Source organism: Geotrypetes seraphini, chromosome 10 (genome assembly GCF_902459505.1).
Source record: "Geotrypetes seraphini chromosome 10, aGeoSer1.1, whole genome shotgun sequence".
NCBI classification, from domain to species: domain Eukaryota; kingdom Metazoa; phylum Chordata; class Amphibia; order Gymnophiona; family Dermophiidae; genus Geotrypetes; species Geotrypetes seraphini.
The window spans coordinates 94,863,015-94,885,345 of NC_047093.1; the positions used below are offsets into that span (position 1 = coordinate 94,863,015).

The 22,331-nt window shown below is 46.1% G+C and overlaps 1 protein-coding gene across 1 annotated transcript in view; it reads right to left on the minus strand.

Annotated features, from left to right (window-relative positions):
• Positions 1-1,920: 1,920 nt before the first annotated feature.
• The window catches only part of NELFB (negative elongation factor complex member B), a 139,623-nt gene continuing 119,212 nt past the window's right edge, over positions 1,921-22,331 (minus strand). The window contains exons 12-13 of the mRNA XM_033961919.1: positions 17,563-17,671; positions 1,921-2,946 (exon numbers count right to left, since the gene is read on the minus strand). Of these exons, the coding sequence (XP_033817810.1) occupies positions 2,800-2,946; positions 17,563-17,671 (256 nt within the window). The 3' untranslated portion in view covers positions 1,921-2,799. The remainder of the gene's footprint in view (positions 2,947-17,562; positions 17,672-22,331) is intronic.

The window sequence follows — 22,331 nt, forward strand, 5'->3', positions numbered from 1 at the left end:
TTTGCAAAATCGAACCCGGAGGCCTGTATGGTGGCAATAGGCCCCACCGGGGCCGGCCTGAAAAAACAAGGAAAACTCGACGAGTTTTTTTTTTTTTTTTTTGTAAAACAAAAATAAAGGGAATCCGATAAGAATAAAGGAAAAAAAGTGAAAAAATACGCGAGCGGGAAGGCAAAAATTAGTTTTTCAACGGCCGTTGAAAACACATGCGTCTTCTTCGCTCCGCGGAAACGAAGAAACTGGGGACCACGCTCTCCTCCGTCGGGCGGGAAGGCACTCGCGCATGCGCGGTGCGGCCAACTAGAACTTTCTAGTTAAAAAGGTCCGTACCGGGGCTCCGTCGGTGACGTCACCCATGCGTTAAGAATATGCTGCCTGCTTGTCCTGGGATAATAACTGAAACGCTTTCCTTCTATTTTTTAGAGAGACCCTTGATAAAGCATGGGAGTGCGAAACATGTCTTTTTTTTTCTATCGCGTTTGCGACACACTTTGCATTAAGCATCGGACTCACAGAGGCACTTGATTAGTTTGTTGCGTTTTATTGCTGTTTGTTCCAATACCTTATCCACCATGGGCCCTTGAAGAAGGCGTGTTGTCTGAAACACGGACTGTGTCGGGTCCCTTGGTTGGTAATAAGGTTGTATATTTACTTTTTTACTAAAGTTGCAATAAACAGTGCCTGTATCCTGTACATGGTCTGCAGTTTTCGTTTTGGATTTTGCTATCTATTCTAGTGTATACTTAAAAAGGGAATATTTAAAAATAAAGTAAAATTCTGGAATCTCTTGTGGCACACTCAGAATTTCTTTGGGGCACACCATTGTGCCATGGCACACAGTTTGAGACACACTGATCTAAAGTAAGCATATATATTATCCCTCCTTGCAATGCTTTGGTTCTTGTACTCTGTGCTCTGCCAGACAAGATGAACTCTAGTTTCAAGTATATTCAGACTTGATATACCGCTTTTACATACCAAAGTGGTTTACAACTTTACAATCTTAAAAATTAATTAAAAACCTGGGGGAAAGATGAACAACCAATACTGACAGATAGGACAAAAACAAAAGGGATGAGGGTAAGGGTACAATATCAAAATTAAAAAGATAGGGCATAGGAAAAAACGACAAGGGAGAGGGAATATCAGGAACAGACGACTTCACATTTTTCTCTCTTTTTCCCCCATTATCGATTTGTTTTGAAATTGTTTAAATTAGTTTCTTGTCGTAGTGTAAGGGGAAGGGCGTTCCAAAGTGTAGGCACAACTACTGAGTAAATAGTTTTTCATATTATATCATAGAATAGCTGTCTAATTGAGGGAATACTCAAGACATGTTGGTTAGAGGATCTCAGTGACCTTGAGGATTCATAAGGGATTAAAAGCCTGTCAATGAACATGGGAGAATGATTGAGTTGAACTTTGAACGCTAGTAAGAGAGTTCTAAACAAGATTCTGTGTGTGTAGGTAACCAATGGGCTTTTTTAAGAAGAGGAGAGACTGAAGAGGTCAGCTGAAGAGGTTATGGCTGACAACAGCTCTGGGCCTTCCTCTAAGGGCTAAGATATCACACTTGTATATAGAGTTAAGGACTCCAACAGATAAAACACCTGCACACATACTTCTGTTGGTGCAATGCTGGCACTCCATCAACCAATATCAGCAGGCTCTAACTTGAGACCACCCAATTCAAATGACTTTTTAAATTCTCTCAAGCTATATTTCCAAAAAGTAACTACTGTGTTTGGTTTTTTTTTTTTTAAATAACCAATAAAGTATGCTTTTATTTGCACATGATAAAAAAATACACTTTACACAAAAAAAGGAATACTTCATCCAACTTGATCCCTTCTATTTATATAAAACCACTATTCCACAGCATGGGAACCAAAATTATTTTAGAAAACAATAAGGTTTTTCTTTTTTTTAGTAATCTCTCTCCATGAATACATTTAGAAAAATAAAGTTTAAGGTTTCTTATAGAATCACGGCAATACACACAAATCATAATATCTGTTCTTTTTGATGGTTACTCTCCAAATGCTTCTCAGGAACAGACTATCCTATCCCTATCAGTTATAGAAAGACTGCCCCTTCTATGTGAAATCCAGGCCAAATGAAGCTGGCAGAGGAAGAAAGCTTGAGGCAGAGAGGCCAAGTGAACCACTTTCTGCCCAAAAGTTCTCTTGTACAGTGCTACTGTCAAACTGTTGCGTTCTCTATCCACAGGCACCCCAGGGTAGCTCCAAGTAGAATAAGGCAATTATTCACTATTTTAAGGAGGCGCTTTGATTGTATTTCTATCAGCAATATGTTAATAGTCTATAAAGAAAATAGGGGGAAATCTCTGGTTACACTCCATCTTTCTCCACTCACACTCATCTGCCAAATGCCATTTTAAAAAGGTAATTGTCTTTCACAGATGTTTTAAAAAAAACCAAACCTAACAAACATACTATTTCCTGAAAGGTTAAAATTTGTCTACATATACATATCTATATACAGAGATTTTATATACAGTATATACGAATTGCTCCAGACAAACCATCTCCTGGAACTGAGGATAAAATCCCTGTCAGTGGACCTGCCTATCACTCAGTGCACCGTGGTCTGAGAATGGTGAGATTCATATCTGCAGGAGACTAACTATTCTAAGTTATAGATCCGAAATATGGAATGCTTTTTGAAAGGAGAGACTAGAAAAGTCTCTGAACACAACAGATACACAAATAGTGTACTGAAGTCTTACAGCAGGGCTGGGGGAAGAAGAGTGGACTGGTACAGTGCTAAAGGGAAGTCTCAGGGCACAGAAGGAGCAGGGGCAGGAACAGTATGAAGAGGCAGGTCCATAGATGGAGGTTCAGGTATTGGAGCCACTGGACTTGGCTTGCGCTGCTGCAGTTTCTCATTGAACTGGTTGTAAAGATCTTTCACAGTCTCGCTGCTCTGTAAAATGAGAATACAAAAACCATTATCACTCATGAAACAGGTAAATTGGGAGGTAAGCAGCCTCCTAGGGCATCATGTTGGTAAACTTTTACTTTGGTTATTATTGCTATTACATTAGCAAATCACAGATTATCCTCCTCATGTGACCAAGATTATTTTCATCTTTCCAAAAGGACATGTACAAAGTTACAGCTATTAGGTCTGATAAAAAATGGAGTAGAGAATGACACATTGATTGTTAAACGCAGGTAACCCGCCGAAACAGAGAGGAAAAAACTGGTTGCCACGGATACGGGGACAGGCAATTCACCGCCCCGTGGAACACGCTGGAAGGAATAAGTGGAGAGAGATGAGGAGAGGAGGGAGGAGCAGAGGCTGCATGTTAGTGGGTAGGAGAGAGAGGGGAGAAGACGCTGAAGGCAAGTGGGGAGGGGAGAGAGTGGAACAGATGCTGAAGGGAAGTGGGGAGGAGAAAGAAAGGGGAGCACATACTGGATGGAAGGAAGGAATAGAGAAAAAAGAGCACATGTTGGACTGGGGAGACAGATACCAGATCCGAGGGGAGGAAAGGAGGAGAAAGATGCTAAAAACCACCTGTGGGAGGAAAGGAAAGATGGAAGGGAAGAAGACAGAGATGCTAGACTATGGGGGTAGCGGAGGGAAGAAGATGGGTGCCAGATCAATTGGGGGGAGGGAAAGATGGCAGGGAAAGGCACAGTTTCTGGTAGAAGCATAGAAATAGAGTAGATTCCATATGAAAGAGGCAGAGAGAAGGCAGACAGGGGATGGAAGGAATACAATGACGAGAAGATGAGGAAAGCAGAAACCAGACAATAAAGGTAGAAAAAAATGTTCTATTTCTTTTCTTTTTTTTGCTTTAGGATAAAGTCGTATATTACGTTGTGTTGATAAACATTTATAAACAAAGCCCTGCCAGTAGAAGATCTCTTCCTCTAGTTCGGCAGCCAGAACTTTGATTTATAAAATGTCAATTGTACAGAATATTATTACTTTTTATACTTTAATAAAATAAGTTCAGTATAAAATTATTCGAGGCTTGTGCGGATGGTACCAGATGGTTTGCTGGGACAGGGTGGAAACGGGGACTGAGCTCATGAGGGCGGGGATCGAGCTCGTAGGGATGGGGACAAATTTTTTCCCCATGTCATTCTCTAAATTGGAGTGTATGTGGAAAGCAGAATGAAAGATTAGGTTCTTACCTAAATAATCTTCTTTCTGTTAATCCTCTCTGGAGTCTGTACATATGGTGATCAATCCATCCCCATTAAATAGACTTGCAGAAGTGTGAATACAGTATTTATCCCACGACAAGCAGGCAGCCTATTCTCAACATACGGGTGATGTCATCCATGGAGCCCGGATGTGGACAGCTTTGCAAGCTGATTTGCTTGCAGAACTTGCGCGAGTGCCTTCCTGCCCATGCAAGGGCTCGTGTCTCCTCAGTTTTCCGCAGAGCCGAAAAGCACAGTTACTTACCGTAACAGGTGTTATCCAGGGCAGGCAGCAGGCAGATATTCTCTACATGTGGGTGACGTCATCGACGGAGCCCCCTAGCGGACATTTTCACAAGCAGACTTGCTCGAAGACCTTCAGGCTTGCGATTGGCCCGCGCATGCGCCTGTGCCCCTCCCGCCCTGCCTAGGGCATGCGTCTCCTCAGCGTGTCCTCAGTTCAGATAGCAAGCAAAGAAGCAAGGGGAGGTGGGTGGATTGTGAGAATATCTGCCTGCTGTCCCTGGATAACACCTGTTACGGTAAATAACTGTGCTTTATCCCAGGACAAGCAAGCAGCATATTCTCTACACGTGGGAGACCTTCAAGCTAACTAAAAAGGGGATGGAGAGAGAGTTGGCAAGTTTAGGAGAAAAGATTTTGCAAAATAGATTGGCCGAAATGGCCATCACGCCTGGAGAAAGCATCCAGACAGTAATGCGAGGTGAATGTATGAACCGAGGACCAAGTGGCAGCCGTACAGATTTCCTCAATGGGAGTCGAGCAGAGGAAAGCAATAGACGACGCCATTGCTCGGACCTTGCGGCCTGTGATTCGACCCGTCAGAGAGAGACCAGCCTAAACGTAACAGAAAGAGATACAAGTGGCCAACCAGTTACAAATGGTCCGCTTAGAAACAGAGCGACCCAAGCGATTGGGATCGAAAGAGAGGAACAGTTGGGGAGCAGAACGATGAGGAGCGGTGCGCTTCAAGTAAAAGGCCAGCGCACGCTCACAATCAAGGAAATGCAGGGCCACTTCTCCAGGGTGAGAATGGGGCTTCGGAAAAAACACAGGAAGAACAATGGATTGGTTGATGTGAAACTCAGAAACAACCTTAGGCAAGAACTTAGGATGTGCATGGAGAACCACCTTAACATGATGGAAGACAGTGAAAGGTGGGTCCGCCATCAAGGCTTGAAGCTCACTGACCCGATGGGCAGAAGTGAGAGCAATAAGAAACACAACTTTCCAAGTAAGATATTTCAAGTGAGCTCACGCTAGCGGCTCAAACGGAGGTTTCATCAATTGAGCAAGGACCACGTTAAAATCCCAAACCACCGGAGGAGGTTTAAGGGGCGGATGAACGTGGAAAAGACCTTTCATGAAGCGGGAAACCATAGGATGAACAGAGAGAGGCTTCCCGTCAATCGGCTGATGAAAAGCCGCAATGGCACTAAGGTGGACTCGAACCGAAGAGGACTTGAGCCCAGTGCCAGACAAGCGCAACAGATAATCCAGGACAGCAGACAAGGAGGCAGAGAGAGGCTCCAGCTGTCGAGTAGCACACCAGGAAGAAAAACAGGTCCACTTCTGATGGTAACAGTGGCGAGTGGACTCCTTCCGAGACACCTCCAGAACATCCAGCACAGACTGGGAGAACTGGAACGAGGGCATTAAGTCTCGAGGAACCAAACTGTTAAGTGCAGAGACTGGAGGTTGGGATGAAGCAGAGAACCCCGACTCTGTGTAAGCAGAGAAGGAAAAATAGGTAGAGGAACTGAGTTTCAACAGAACTGAGTTGCAACAGAAGGGAGAACCACGGCTGTCGGGGCCACCGAGGAGCTATTAGAATCATGGTGGCCCTCGTGGACTTGAGAGTGACGAGAGTCTTGAGAATCAGAGGAAATGGAGGGAACACATACAGGAACTCGTCTGTCCAATCCAGAAGGAAGGCATCCGCCTCGATCCTGAGAGGGATGTAAACTCTGGAGCAGAAGCGGGGCAACTTGTGATTGACTCGTGAGGCTGCAGCAGACGACTCAATCTGTCCGCCAGACAGTTCCGCTGGCCCTGAATGTAGACAGCTCGAATGAATATGTTGCGGCGGATGGCCCAATCCCAGAGCCACACCGCCTCAAGGCACAGGGACCTGGACCCCATGCCCCCCTGTTTGTTGATATAATACATGGTGATCTGGTTGTCCGTGTGAACCAGCACCACCCGGTTGCGAAGCAGGTGATAAAAGGCCTTCAGAGCGAGGAAAATCGCTCAAAGCTACAGAAGATTGATGTGACAAAGGCGGTCGGTACGGGACCAAAGACCCTGGGTGCGCAGACCGTCCAGATGAGTCTCCCAAGCATAGGTCGACGAGTCCATCATGAGGACCAGTTGAGAAGGAGGAGCCTGAAACAGAAAACCTCTGGAAAGATTGGAAGAGAGCATCCACCAACGGAGAGACCTCTTCAACAAAGAAGTCACGACAATGTGTCAAGAGAGAGGATCTCGATCCTGGTTCCATTGGGATGCCAGAGTCCATTGAGGAATACGTACGTGAAATCTGGCAAAAGGAGTCGCATGAACCGTGGAGGCCATGTGACCTAGGAGGACCATCATGAGTCGAGTGGGCGCCGCAGGCAGATAGGTCACCATTTGACACAAACGGATAAGGGCCTCCTGACGAGGCCGAGGTAAGAAGGAGCGGAGACAAAACATGTCCAGGACCGCTCCGATGAACTCGAGAGACTGAGATGGGCAGAGGTGAGACTTGGGAAAGTTCACCTTGAAGCCGAGACTCTGAAGGAGCACAATTGTCTGATTCGTTGCTCGCAGGGCTTCGTCGCGAGAGGACGCTTTGCTTAACCAGTCGTCAAGGTAGGGAAACACCTGCAGGGCCACAGCTACCACAACCAGACATTTTGTGAAAACCCTTGGAGAGGCCGCTAGGCCGAAGGGAAGAACACAATACTGGAGATGGAGATACCCCATCCAGAATCTCAAATACCAGCGAGACGCCGGGTGTATCGGAATGTGCGTGTACGCCTCCTTGAGGTCCAGTTAGCACAGCTAGTCCCCCTCGTCCAACAGGGGACACAATGTGGGAAGGGTGAGCATTCTGAATCATTCCCAGACCAGAAACTTGTTCAGAGCACGTTGGTCCAGGATCGGACGTAGATCCCCCGTCTTCTTGGGTACCAGAAAGTACCGGGAATAAAAATCGGAGTTCCACTGATCCGGGGGGAACCTTCTCAACCGCCCGAAGGCAAAGCAGGGCCCGAGCTTCCTGCAGAAAGAGAGGGAGCTGAGATTGAGCAGAAGGAAACTCTCTCGGAGGCATGTCCGGGGGTATGCGACTGAAGTGGAGGGAGTATCCCTCCCGAATGATAGACAGCACCCAACTGTCGGTGGTAAGACTCTCCTACTAGGCATAGAAATAGTGGGACGACCCCCAGTGGGGAAGGGGGAAGGCTTCAGAAAGGAAGCCTGAAGGCTCGGACTGGAATTGTCAAAAGGACAGCCCGGTTTTCGCCGGGGCCGGCGGCTGAGTCTTAGGTAGACAGGGCTGCTGCTGTTTAGCAGGAGGCCTTGTGACAGCAGGAGTGGATTTTTGCGGGTACCTCCGGGGAGGAATTTTATATTGGCGAGCCGGAGGAGCCTTCGGTTTAAGCTTCACCAGAGACGCGAAGGACTGCTCGTGGTCTGAGAGGCGCTTAGTGGCAGCTTCGATGGAATCATCCAAGAGCTCATGACAAGGATTGGCAAGGCGATCCAGCAGATTCGGATCCATGTCCACAATCCGGAGCCAAGCGAGGCAACGCATGGCGATGGCAAAGGCTGTAACTCTCGAGGACAATTCAAAGGTGTCGTAAGAAGCCTGGAACATATACAGGCAGAGTTGGGAGGCTCTGGAACGACCTCCCGGAACGAGCGGAGGACATTGACACAGAACCGGAGGTAGGAAGTGAAAAAGTTGTAATTAAGGACACGGTTCGCCATCATCGAATTCTGATAAAGATGATGACCAAATTTGTCTATCATGCGGCCCTCCCTGCCCGGAGGGACAGAAGCATAAACCCTCGAAGGGTTCAATTTCTTCAAGGAAAACTCAACCACCAAGGACTGGTGGGAAAGCTGAGCACCCTCAAACCCTTTTACTGGGACAGTCCGGTAACGAGACTCCATCTTAGAGGGAATAGCCGTCCAGGTTCCGGAGAAATGTCTGCCGGAGAACCTGATGTAATGGGAGGCGAAGCACCTCACGAGGCGTGTTGGCAACTTCCAATTCCGCCAGGTATTCCTGAGTAAAGCGGGAGTCGGATTGAAGATCTAGGTTCAGAACTCTGCCCATGTCAGAGATGAAACGAGAAAAGGAGGAGGTCCGAAAAGAAGACTCATCCTCCGGGAGAGACTCCATCCGAGATCGGGGTGCAGCCGAGAATGAGGGAAAAACCTCCCTGGAATAGTAAGCCTGGGCCTCAGAGTCCCGCAAACGGGAGACCGAAGAGGTTCGACTAAGGCGTGTAGGGGGCGTCGAAGAACGGCCCCGTGCCAAATGGACCGGGGAAGACCCCGGAGTCCGAGGAAACCGCTGGGGAAGCCTCGGAGAAGATGGGGTATAGAAAATTCCCCATCCGGCTTCGAAAGAGGCCCTTGAAAAGCCGGTAAGCACCTCGAAGGGGAACAGACACTACAGTCTAATTCGAGGACAAGTGTGTGTCGAGAGGGTCTCGAGGTCAACCTGCCCCGACAGGGCGGAGAAAACAAGGGCTTTTTCAGAAGAGGCGAGCCTCGCTGCAGTAGCAGGGGAAAATGTGGCCCCCAGCCTGGATCCCCGTCAGGGGAGGAAGACTCGCTCGAGGGAACCCGACGGGTCTTACGAGGAAGGCCTCGAGAGACGAGAGGATGCTCAGGCTGGTCAGACCGCGACTGAGTCGAGACCGAGGTCAAAGGCGTCGAGGTCGGGATTAGTTGGCTTACCACCGTGGAAAACTGTGTGGTAATAATAGCTTTAAGCATGTCCTCGATCATAGGCACTGAGACCAAAGGTAGGTGGGTTGGAGGTGCAGCAGTGCACTCCTTCGGGGGTGACCTCGAAGAAGAGTATTTCCTACGTGAGGAGGCACGCTTAGAGTGATGTCTTGAAGATGCCGACGAAGCGGCGCTAACATGAGACTCCGAGGAAGGCTTCTTTGTCGGCACACCTGAGGAGGAAAGTGGAGACTTACCCGAGGCTGGAGTAGCAGGAGGGGCCGAGGCCGGGTATTTTGAGGCTGAGGACTTCGAGACCGAGGGCGCCGAGGCTGAACTCGAGGCCTGTCTCGCAGGATCCATGGGGCCAAAGAGTTGGAGAATCTTGGCCACCCCCCGAACGAAGAGCCCGCGATTGCAAGGTTGCACAACGGGGACACGACTCAGCGCGGTGCTTTGCACCCAGGCACTCCACACACCAACGATGAGGATCGGTGATGGAGATAACCCGGTTGCACTTAATGCAGTTTTTAAAGCCGCAACGAGGCCTGGACATAAGAAAAAAGACAGCCGCGGCCCCACGAGGCCAGGTGGCCAGAGGAAGACCAGGTACCTGGTCAAAATTATACGAACGGAAAAAAAATGAAAATAAAGAAAATAAAAGATGCGGGCACAGCGACTCAAAGGAAACAAACCAAATAAGCCGCGGTGCAAGAGGGACAAAGAGAACGCGCGAAGTAAGGGAGCAGTGCTTCTAGCTCCACGGAAAACATTGAACTGAGGACACACTGAAGAGACGCATACTCTAGCCAGGGTGGGAGGGGCACGCGTGCATGCGCGGGCCAATCGCAAGCCTGAAGGTCTTCGAGCAGAAAACATCCGCTGGGGGCTCCATTGGTGACGTCACCCACATGTAGAGAATATACTACCTGCTTGTCCTAGGATAAAGTTGTGTATTCGATGCTCTGCGCTAGACTCAGTTCTACTTCATGCCTTCTCTCACCGCGGCTTGTGCTTTTTTGTTTTAATAACAGGGTCACTGTGTTTCTTGCACGTTTTTCTTTATTGTTAAAAAACAACCCAAAATTCTTTAATTTTATTCCTTTGTCACAGCGGGGCCTGCTTTGCGGCCCCAGTCACCGGGGTTTGATTTTACTGAGGCCATCTTCCCGCCTATGTTCAGGCCAGTGCATGATCTCCCTCACTGATCCACATAGGTGGAGTATTCAGTGTCTCGGACCTGATCATCGTCCGGAGTTTTGTGCTCGCTGTGCTACCCTTCAACCTCGAGCTCGCAAGTGTCGTCGAGTTCAGGTGAAGAAGCTTTTTGGCGGTATGGATCCTCTTCCCCCAGTCTCAACCTCAACCTCACATCCAGTCAAGCCTCTCAAGAGGGATCCGTCTTCTGCCTCGACCTTGGCTTCGCCTTTGATAAAGCTTGCTTCATTCAGGGCCTCCTTGTCCTCGAGCAAATCTGCTAAGTCTTCTCCTGACGAGACACTTGCCTCGCTGCCTCTCTCATATCAGGTGCCTCGATGGATGCCTCGACTGGTGTGGAGAATTCTACCTCAAAACAGGCAGGTCTCGCTGTCGAGGAGTCTTTGCCCAATGCCTCAGGAAGGGCGATGCCTTATGCGAGAAACGAGGGCTGGAGATCAAGATACCACAAGAGATTGAAGTCCTGGTGTCGAGGCATCTCGAGGCACTGACAAGGACTCAGCTCTTTGATTAGCGTGCTCATGCTCCAGATGAGACACTCGCAAAGAATCGACTCCTTGCATACAGTGTGTGGAATCCTCTCGAGGCACTCCCAAGGACTCGACTCCTTGTATAGACTGAGTGGATTCAGCTTAATGCCCAGCCAAGGACTCGACGCCAGGCGGAACTGCTGAGTGCTCAGGTTGGACTGCAGAAAGCAGAGTCAAGGCCGCAGGAATTTGTCAAGGATATTGCCCAACTGACCAAAATGATCTGGATCATTGCCTCCAAACGTGACTCCGAGACTGGAGGGTCTGGAACTTTTTTGGGGGGAGCAGTCTCCGAGGAAGAAGAGGAAGAATGACTCTGACTTGGAGACATGCTTCTTCAGCAGCTTCCTCCATTGAGGGATTCTTCTCCCAGTGAGTCATCTATCCCTGCTTATTCAGGCTTCAGGTGTGAGTACTCGTTCTCTGCTCTTTGAGGTCACCTACCTCTCAAGGTCAACCTACCTTGGAACAGATCTCCTTCTTGACTTTTCTACGTCAAATGAGTAAGGAGCTCAAGATTATTTTGGGCTCTGATTCCAAATACATTACTGAGTATTTAGAGGAGATGGGTATGGCTCAACCTCCTGTGGAGTCTCTCAAAATACCCATTAACAGACTCCTTTCTCAAACTTTCAAGAGGCACCTTGAAACACCTTATTCCATTCCTGCTGTTCCGAGCAAGCTGGAATCCCGTTATAGAATGATCCATTGCAAGGGCTTCGAGAAATCTCAATTATCACATCAATCCCGTCTCATGGAGTCCTCTTTGAAAAGGAACAATCCTTCCAAGGTTTATGCCACTGTCCCGCTTGGAAGAAAAGGCAGGACCATGGACAAGTTTGGACGCCGTTTATATCAGAATTCTCTGATGGCAACCAGGGTTTTGAATTACAATTTTATATTCATCTCCTACTTCAAGCATTTAGTTGACACATTGCCTGCATATTTAAAGTATGTTCCTCAACACCATCTTACAGCTTTTCAGAATTGCAACTCCGCATGCATCTCCTTCAATCTTCCTATGATGCATTTGAGCTTTCCTCGAGGGTCACCGCTTTCTCAGTGGCCATGCGCCGGCTTGCCTGGCTTCACACTGTCGACATGGACCCTAATCTACAAGGTCGCATGGCTAACATTCCTTGCCAGGGCATTGACTTGTTTGATGACTCCATCGAGGAAGCCACTAAGAAGTTGTCTGAACATGAGAAGTCATTTGCTTCCAGCATTCGTCCTAAGCCTAAGCCTTCCACCTCTAAGGGTTTCAGGCCTGTACCATTTTATCAGCAGCGTTTCCCACAGAGACCAGCTCCTTATACCAGGGCATCTCCTAAGAAACCCCAACAGCAACAGAGGCAGCAGAAACCTCAGACTTCTGCTGCACCTAAGGCCTCTCAGCATTTCTGACCAGCTACTACAGAGTATAACCTCCATCGTTCACCTCTGTCCTCTCACCTTCCTATTGGAGGTCATCTCCATCATTTTTACCAACAATGGGAGATCATTACATCAGACCTCTGGGTGCTGTCCATCATCAGGGAAGGATACCCTCTTCATTTCATCCAGGTTCCACCAGATCTGCCTCCAAGAGAGTATTCTTCCAATCCATCCCAAACCGCCCTTCAAACTCTGCTTCATCTCCGTGCCATTGAGGAGGTTCCGCTGGAACAGCAGAGCCAGGGGTTTTACTCCCGTTACTTCCTAGTTCCGAAGAAGATGGGCGATCTGCGACCCATTTTGGATCTCAGAACTCTCAACAAATTTCTTGTCAGGGAGAAATTTCGCATGCTGTCTCTAGTATCATTATACCCCCTTCTGGATCAGAACAATTGGTTATGTTCTTTAGATCTCAAAGAGGCTTATACTCACATTCCCATTCATCCAGCCTCTCGACAGTTCCTCAGATTTCGGGTGGGTAATCTGCATTTTCAGTACAGAGTGCTGCCCTTCGGCCTGGCTTCATCTCCAAGAGTGTTCACCAAGTGCCTAGTGGTAGTGGCAGCAGCGGAACCATGGCCTCCAGGTATTCCAGTACATGGACGACATCAAGGATTAAACATCTCAAGGGGTTATTGTAGCGACCAAACGGACAATGGGGTTCTACGAAGTTTGGGGTTTGAAATCAACGTTCCCAAATCCAAGCTAAAGCCCTGTAAGAATTTACAGTTCATCAGAGCTGTTCTGAACACTGTCCGACTCAAAGCATTCCTTCCTCAACGTCAGGATGCTCTCATTCGTCTCTGCCACAAGGTGTCTTCCTTGACTACAATTTCAGCAAGACACATGATGGTTCTCCTAAGTTACATGGCCTCGACAGTTCACATGACTCCTTTTGCCAGACTTCACCTCAGAATTCCTCAGTGGATCCTGGCAGCTCAGTGGGTGCAGGCTTGTGACCCACTCTCTCAACACATTACAGTAACTTCTTCATTGAGACAGTCTCTCCACTGGTGGATGCTCTCTTCCAATCTGTCCATAGGTTTACTGTTTCAGACGTCCCCCCTTCAGGTCCTAATGACAGATTCCTCGACCTACACTTGGGGGGCTCATCTTGACAGTCTCCGTACTCAAGGCCATCGGTCCAGCATGGATTGTCAGTGTCATATCAATCTTTTGGAACTCAGAGCAATCTTCAATGCTCTCAAAACTTTTCAACATCTTCTTCACGACCAGGTAGTCTTCATTCAGACAACCAAGTAGCCATGTATTATATCAACAAGCAGGGAGGAACAGGATCTCTTCCTCTTTGTCAGGATGCTCAAAAGGTGTGGCACTGGGCAATCCATCACAACACCTTCATGAAAGCAGTCTACATTCAAGAAGAGAAAAACTGTCTGGTGGACAAATTGAGTCGTCTTCTCCAACCTCACGAATGGATACTCAATTCCTCGCCTCTCCATCACATTTTTTTCTTAGTGGGGAATTCCTCAGATAGATCTCTTTGCATCTTCCCACAACCACAAACTGCCTCAGTTCTGCTCCAGGATGTACATTCCTCATCGCCTCGAGGTAGATGCTTTCCTTCTGGAATGGACGAATTAGTTTCTCTATGCATTCCCTCCATTTCCTCTGATTCTCAAGACTCTTGTAAAACTCAAATGGGAGCATGCCACCATGATTCTGATCACTCCTCGGTGGCCCAGGCAACCTTGGTTCTCCCTTCAACTCGGCACCAGGGAGCCTCTGCTTCTACCAGTATTTCCCTCTCTGCTTACACAGAGTCAAGGGTCTCTGCTTCATCCCAACCTGTAGTCTCTACACCTGACAGCTTGGTACCTCTCAACTTAACTGCCACTTTACAGTTTTCTCAATCTGTACAGGACATTTTAGAGGCTTCTAGAAAGCCTACCACTAGGATAATGCTACAATCAGAAATAGACTAGGTTTTCTGCATGATGCACCATTCATCACAAGGAGCCTCAATCTACTTCCTTGTCTTCAGTTTTGGATTATCTATTCCACTTATCACAATCCACATCAGTGCAATCAAATCCACATCAGTGCAATTGCTGCTTCTCATCAGCCTATTGAAGGGAAACCCCTTTCAGCTCATCCCGTGGTTTCCAGATTTATGAAAGGACTTTTCAATGTCAAACCACCTCTCAAACCTCCTCCAGTGGTTTAGGATCTCAATGTTGTTCTTGCTCAATTGATGAAACCTCCTTTTGAACCAATGGATTCAGCTCATCTTAAATATCTCACTTGGAAAGTGGTTTTTCTCATTGCTCTTACATCTGCTTGCAGGGTCAGCGAGCTACAAGCTTTAGAAGAGGACCCACCTTTCACAGTATTCCATCATGACAAGGCGGTCCTCCATACTCATCTTAAATTCTTACCTAAAATGGTTTCAGAATTTCATCTCAACCAATCTACACTTCTCCCTCAGTATTCGCAGGGGATAGGGGCAGAACCAGATGGCGAAGTGTGAAAAACTGCAAATGACTTCTCGTCCGGCTCTGACCCACCCCCGCCTCCCTCCCGCCTTCCCCCCGGCATCCTGGCCTTACCTGGTGGTCTAGCGGGCTTTCAGGGTAGGAGCGAACTTCCTACACTCCTGCCCCGTGCAGATCACCAATAGGAAATGACTGCCGTGAGTTCCCCATAGTCTCTCGAGACTATGACGGGAGCTCACGGCAGCCATTTCCTATTGGCGATCTACATGGGGCAGGAGTGTAGGAAGATCGCTCCTGCCCTGAAAGCCTGCTAGACCACAAGGTAAGGAGTAATCTGTGAACTGCTGAATTATATCTGAATTACTTTGAGATGTCATATTCTGAATGAGGCACTTAAATATATAAATGACATTTTGCTACTACTACTACTAACAGGTATTTCTATAGCACTACTAGACATTTTAAATCCTGTAGGGAGGTGGGAAGGTTCTAAACTATGCTTTTTATCTCCCCTCCAAAAGAAATCGCGGATAATCGAAACTGCGAACCCCGAAACCACGAATAGGGAGGGGGAAGTATATTGTACAGCCAGTGGTTTTCCAAAGCCTCATTCTCATCCTGGAGAAACAGCTCTTCATACTATTAACTGTAAGCGTGCTTTGGCTTTCTACTTGCAACGCACTCAACCACATAGATCTTCACCTCAACTTTTTGTCTCCTTCGATCCAAACAGGTTGGGACATCAAATTTCCAAGCACACCATCTCCAACTGGTTAGCGGTTTGCATCTCTTTCTGCTATGCTCAGGCTGGACTGCATCTGCATCTGCAAAGTCGAGTCACAGCCCATAAAGTCAGAGCCATTATGGCATCAGTAGCTTTCCTTAGATCTACTCCTATTGAGGAAATCTGTAAAGCTGTCACTTGGTCCTCGGTTCATACTTTCACCTCTCATTATTGTCTGGATACTTTTTCCAGATGGGATGGCCATTTTGGCCAGGCAGTATTACAAAATTTATTCTCCTGAATTGCCAATGTTTCTAGATTCCACCATCCCATTCTGGTTAGTCTGGAGGTCACCTATATGTTGAGAATAAGCTGCCTGCTTTTCCTGGGATAAAGCACAGTTATTTACTGTAACAGGTGTTATCCAGAGACAGCAAGCAGCTATTCTCACAACCCATCCACCTCCGCTGGTTGGCTTCTCTGAAAGCTATCTGAACAGGAGACGCGCACCCTTGCGTGGGCGGGAAGGCACTCGAGCATGCACGGTGCGGCAGTCGCAAACTTTCTAAGTTCTACAAGCATATCAGCTTGCGAAGCTGTACGCATCCGGGCTCTGTGGATGACGTCACCCATATGTTGAGAATAGCTGCCTGCTGTCCCTGGATAACACCTGTTAAGGTAAGTAACTGTGCTTTACAGTTTTGAGCACCTCCCATATGGAAGTGGAGCTCAATGCCCCTTTCAGTTACATCCCAAAGCAACTGAGCCCCAAGAATTAGAACAATGAACAGGAATGTGTATAAAATAACCTTAAAGAACCAACCTGCTGAGTGCAACTAGCACTAACAATAAGGGAGCCAGAGGCTGAAGAATACACATATATACAAGATTTCTTCACACACAGGCATCTGACTGACAGGAGAACAGCTTCAGGCCTGCGAATCTAGAAACATCTGAGGCAGAAAAGCAGGCAATACAGAATACACCATGGGTGGGCCCTATGGACTCCTGAGAGGATTAACAGAAAGAAGATTATCCAGGTAAGGACCTAGGGTTAGATGCACTAGAGATAGCGACTCAATCGCTGTTGGCCGATTCTCTAACAGTGATTGATGCACTAAGAACTGGTATCAGTCAACTCACAGAAAGTTGTAATAATTGTCAAGATGATACAGATCTAATCCAGTCTTTGTAAGTCAAGATGATACAAGTTTAATCCAGTTTTTGTATGTATATATTTGATGTATGTAAAAATGGTCAATGATGTAACAGGTCCAGCTCAATTTTTATATTTATATGAGTTTTGCAAAGCTATCTACTGACTATAACCCACTTAGAACTCTGACGTGATGATTTGGTGGGATGTAAGTCAACACATAGCTTGGCAGCAGATGATAAAAGATTGAGAGAGAGATGTCATGGAGGTAACAAGAGAACCCCGCACACCTGCTCAAAGATCTCAAAATAGATTTCTCTGAGCTGAAGAGTTTCACACAGAAGGAGTGCTATAGATGAATGTGATTCCTCCTGCCCCGCCTCCCCCGGTGGGGGAAAAAAAGTTATTTTCTGTGGGGGAAAAAAAGGTTATTTTCTGTGAAGGGAAGATTTGCCAACATTTTACTACATCTGTTTCTGATTAACAGATATGAAACCATGGGGCAAGAACTCGTAAGCAATACTATGCATTACTGTGATAGTAATGGAGTGACATAGTTGAAAGTTGAGAATCAGTAAACATGCATGCATATCCCACCGATGCTCCTTGTGATCCTGGGCAAGTCACTTATCCGTCCATATCATTAATGCATGTAGTTATTATCCAGATCCTATGTGCACTAATGGCATTGGTTTATATTAGTAATTTCAAAATTGCAGGTCCTCCAGAGACTGAGAAATGCCTCCTTTATCTGAACATAACTCACCTTGAAGTACTACTGAAAAGGCAAAAGTTTAATCTAAATATATACATGAAATTCTAAAAATGAACTTGTTATGGACAGCAAATCTAAAATACTCCATCACTGCTCACTGAAAAAAGCTCAGCCTCTCACCATCTTGGTAGGTTCCAAAGCTTTCTGTAGTGCTTCTAATTTGGTAGGTGTAACTTTGTGATGCAGGTGAATCAACAACCTGAGCACATGTCGATGTACATTCTCTTTCCTGTAAAAGAATAATGTGATGTGACTTACAAACTAAAAAAAGAGATGAAAATATACACACATAAGTTTACATCTGCAAATGAAACAGTACTGCTCATCTTCCTGTGACGTGTGTTACAGAAAGTAACAATAACAAAATCATTATAGGGTTGGACACTTTCAAAGCATTTTACCTGTATTAATGTGCCTTCTGAGGTGCCCTCCCTTAATACAGTTAATAGTTATTTGGCACTATCACCTTACATACCTTTAGCTGTATTGAGAAGTGCAGATGTTTGCAACCTGGTGGGAACTGGTTCCTTGTGACCCTGGGCAAGTCACTTATCTCTCCATTGCCACAGGTACAAACCTTAGATTGTGAGTCCAACAGGATAGAGAAAGTATCTGTATATAATATGCAAACTTCTTTGGTTATACCACAGAAAGGCGGTATATCAAGAATCTAATAAACATGAACATAAATAAGCGTAGTTGTGATTCCAACAAAATTCTACCTGCACAAAAAAGTGACTGAATATACTTTTGTTTCAAATTAAAAGAATATATATGATTTTCACTTTAAGAACTGGCGCAAAGAGGCTTAAGATGGCCAAAGCTGTATGATGCAAGGAGGCTGCTCTGTGATCCCTTGCTTGTTCTTTTTGCTTCGTGCATTGTTTCTGTGCAATTATGGGCAAAAGAGAAAAGTAAAGGTTGCCCTACTGATTACCCTCCTGGCTGGCCTGACATCGTTAATGCAGTTTGGAGTTCTTTTACAAGGAGGATCTGGAGGTGTCTTTGCTAGTGCGTCAGTGCAAAGAGGACCCGTAAGTCCTGAGGATATCATTTTGCTCCAGCTGCCTTTTCATACTCCTCCACAGCCTGTTACTACCAGTTCGCTGGCTCCTGCAGGAGGGACAAAAAGCCTGATTACTCCTGCAGATTTGAATGTAGGAAAGTGTTTTGAACATTTATAAACAAAGCCCTGCCAGCAGAATATCTCTTTCTCTAGTTCAGCAGCCAGAACTTTGATTTATAAAATGACAATTGTTCAGAATATTGTTTCTTTTTATAATTTAAGAACATAAGCAATGCCTCCGCTGGGTCAGACCTGAGGTCCATCGTGCCCAGCAGTCCGCTTACGCGGCGGCCCAACAGGTCCAGGACCTGTGCAGTAATCCTCTATCTATACCCCTCTACCCCCTTTTCCAGCAGGGAATTGTTCAAACCTTTCTTAAACCCCAGTACTCTGCCCCATTATGTCCTCTGGAAGCGCATTCCAGGTGTCCACCACACGTTGGGTAAAGAAAAACTTCCTAGCATTCGTTTTGAATCTGTCCCCTTTCAACTTTTCCGAATGCCCTCTTGTTCTTTTATTTTTCGAAAGTTTGAAGAATCTGTCCCTCTTCACTATCTCTATGCCCTTCATGATCTTGTAAATCTCTATCATATCCCATCTAAGTCTCCTCTTCTCCAGGGAAAAGAGACCCAGCTTCTCCAATCTCTCAGTGTATGAAAGGTTTTCCAAACCTTTTATCAGATGTGTCGCTCTCCACTGAACCCTCTCGAGTAACGCCGTATCCTTCTTAAGGTACGGCAGAGAATATTGGACGCAGTATTCCAGATGCGGGCGCACCATCGCCTGATACAACGGCAAGATAACTTCTTTCATCCTGGTTGTAATACCCTTCTTGATTATACCTAGCATTCTATTTGCTTTCTTAGCGGCCGCTGCGCACAGTGCCGTCGGCTTCATAGTCATGTCCACCATTACCCCCAAGTCCCATTCTTGGGTACTCTAATTCAATAATATTCCTCCCATCGTATAGCTGTACCTCGAGTTTCTGCTTCCCACATGTAATACTTTACATTTCTCAACGTTGAACTTCATCTGCCATCTCATCGCCCATTACCCTAGTTTGTTCAAGTCCCTTTGCAATTCTTCGCAGTCCTCTTTAGTCCGAGCTCCACTAAATAGTTTGGTGTCGTCTGCAAATTTTATTATCTCACACTTCGTCCCTGTTTCTAGATCATTTATGAATATATTAAGTAGCAGCGGCCCGAGCACTGAGCCCTGTGGGACACCACTCGTGACCCTCCTCCAGTTCGAGTAGTGGCCCTTCACTCCTACCCTCTGTTTCCTAACCGCCAACCAGTTTCTGATCCATCTATGTACATCTCCTTCCACCCCATGGTTCTTCAGTTTCCGGAGTAGACGTTCATGAGGCACCATGTCAAAGGCTTTTTGGAAATCTAGATATATGATATCTATGGGGTCTCCTTTGTCCATCCGTTTGTTAATCCCTTCGAAGAAGTGCAATAAGTTCGTTAGGCACGATCTCCCCTTGCAGAAACCATGTTGGCTGGTTACAAGAAGTTCGTTTCTTTCAAAATGTTCATCGATGTTTTCTTTTATCAGTGCTTCGAACCTTGTGTGGATGGGATCAGATGGTTTGCGGGGACCGGACAGGGATGGGGACTAAGCTCAAGGGGATGGGATGGGTCTGGCCCCTCTGTCAAATTTAAGAACCCATTGTGCCCACAAGTCAAAAAGTTTGCCCACCCCTGTCCTATGTCTTCTCATTCCAGAGCTTCCTTTCAAATGAAAGAGATTCGACTCATGCTATTTACGCCACGTAGGTATTTAAATGTTTCTATCATATCTTCCATCTCCTGCCTTTCCTCCAAAGTATACAGATTGAGATCTTTAAGTCTGCCCCATATGCCTTATGACGAAGACCACGCACCATTTTAATAATGCAGTTACAAAAATCCTTAATACGTGTTTATTTTGCAAAACAAACTTCTAGTTCTTGAACTGGAAACGACAAACCATAAACAGGAAGAAAAGGGTTGATAAAAACCAGGCTTATAATATTTAAATATATCACGGCACGCTGCCTAGCCTAATCAGCCTTATACATTCAATGGGAAAAGGATATATAAATTAGAAAACAAAAAAACCTAAGGAGGGCCTCCAAGGACACAGAGAAAAGGATATAAAACCGTGAAGAAGAGATACATACAATAAAGGAGAAAAAAAGTCGTACAAGCTGAAAACCATAGCAATAAAAACCAAAGACAAAATCCTCAACAGTGCACAAGAAAACCCCATAATCAGAAATAGATAATTACTAACCCCACTCCCCCAACTTCAGAAATGCAGGTGAAAAAAATAAATCCTTTTGGAACATACTCTTCATCGAAGCACTCACTCCCGGATGGAATAGGCCCGAAACCCAAGCGTACCACTGCACATAGAGCCCGCCAAGCAAGGTGTCTTATTGCAGAAAACAAATGTGCACAACTTCAGAAATGAAGGGGAAAAAAAATGCAATCCTTCTGAACCAGCTCTTCTTCGCAGTACTCACTCCCTGAAGGAACATGCCCAAACCTGCGCTTATCCTAGGTCGGGAAGGCAGGAATGAACGAAAAGAGCAAACATTCAAGCGCCCATATCGGCGAGTGCGCTTGCAGTCAGGCTCCCACCACCGCCGAATGCCTTACTGTCTCCCCATATCTGCGAGCCCCTTTCCAACCATTCTCACCACAAAAAAATGGAAAATCCCCATTTATCTCAGCAGAGCACCACACTGCCTCTACCATGTCTTTCTCACCTGGCCATTGCGGGACCTTGCTGTACCTCCTCATGGCTGCTGACTCTGCTCCAGATCAAGTACGTCGGTGGGGGTGGACCAGCAGCTGCGCTAAGGTGCAGGTCTCATGGCAGTGTAGGGCAAGAGGTTCTGGATCCGGCTGCCTGTGCATCCCCCTATGATGTACACCCGGGGCGGACTGCCCCCACCCCACCCTTGGTACGCCCTACAAAGGTAAGAACATAATCTTTCCTTCCTGTAAAATTTCACTCTATTCCTGAACAAGTGGGATGTAACAGAGAAGTCCCTGAAATTTAGAGTGGGACTGATGAGCTTGCTGCCAGAATCGAAGTTAAGCTCCAAATAAGCCTTGGTCCAAACCATTTAATTTAGTTCAAGATGCTACCAAGTAGAGTTTGTGAAAGTGTATGTAACCAGACTTCAATTTCAATTTCAATTCCAAATTAAATTTAAAACTTATTAAGTGAACCGGGCAGGTATTAAGAAATCCTGCTGCGATTTCTTTAAAATCCCTTAGCGATCACCTAGAGTCTTCTTAAACGGCTAGAACAAGCTTGTCTTAATTTAGATTAGGTTGTATATTAAGGAATTTGAGTATGTATAATTTATACTTTCATTCTTTTTTATATTTGTAGTATTTGTAAACGCATACCATCCAAGCCCTGAAGAAGCTCTCTTTACAGTGTGAGAACGAAACAGAGATCTTCTGTTGCTGGTTTTGAGGCCAGGTAGCCAATCACACCTGGCTAAGTACTTTACACAAATACTATGGCCCAGATAAGGGCTCATATACTTTCATGCTAGTTGTGTAAAGCCCTTAGGCATTTATTTATTTATTTATATTTGAGAAATACAAGACAAAAAAATTAGAAATTAAGTAGCTCTCAATAAGAGACCCTTTGGACCGATGATAGCTCGCATTTAGGCTAGCAAGCCAGACAAGTTCAAGTGGCTACTAGCTGTGAGCATTTGTGATCCATAGTCTCTAATAGAGTGCTATTGAGATTAGTTTGCTTTGGCATTAGCCTTTGTCCAGGTAATTTTGGTGTGTTATACATAAGTAAG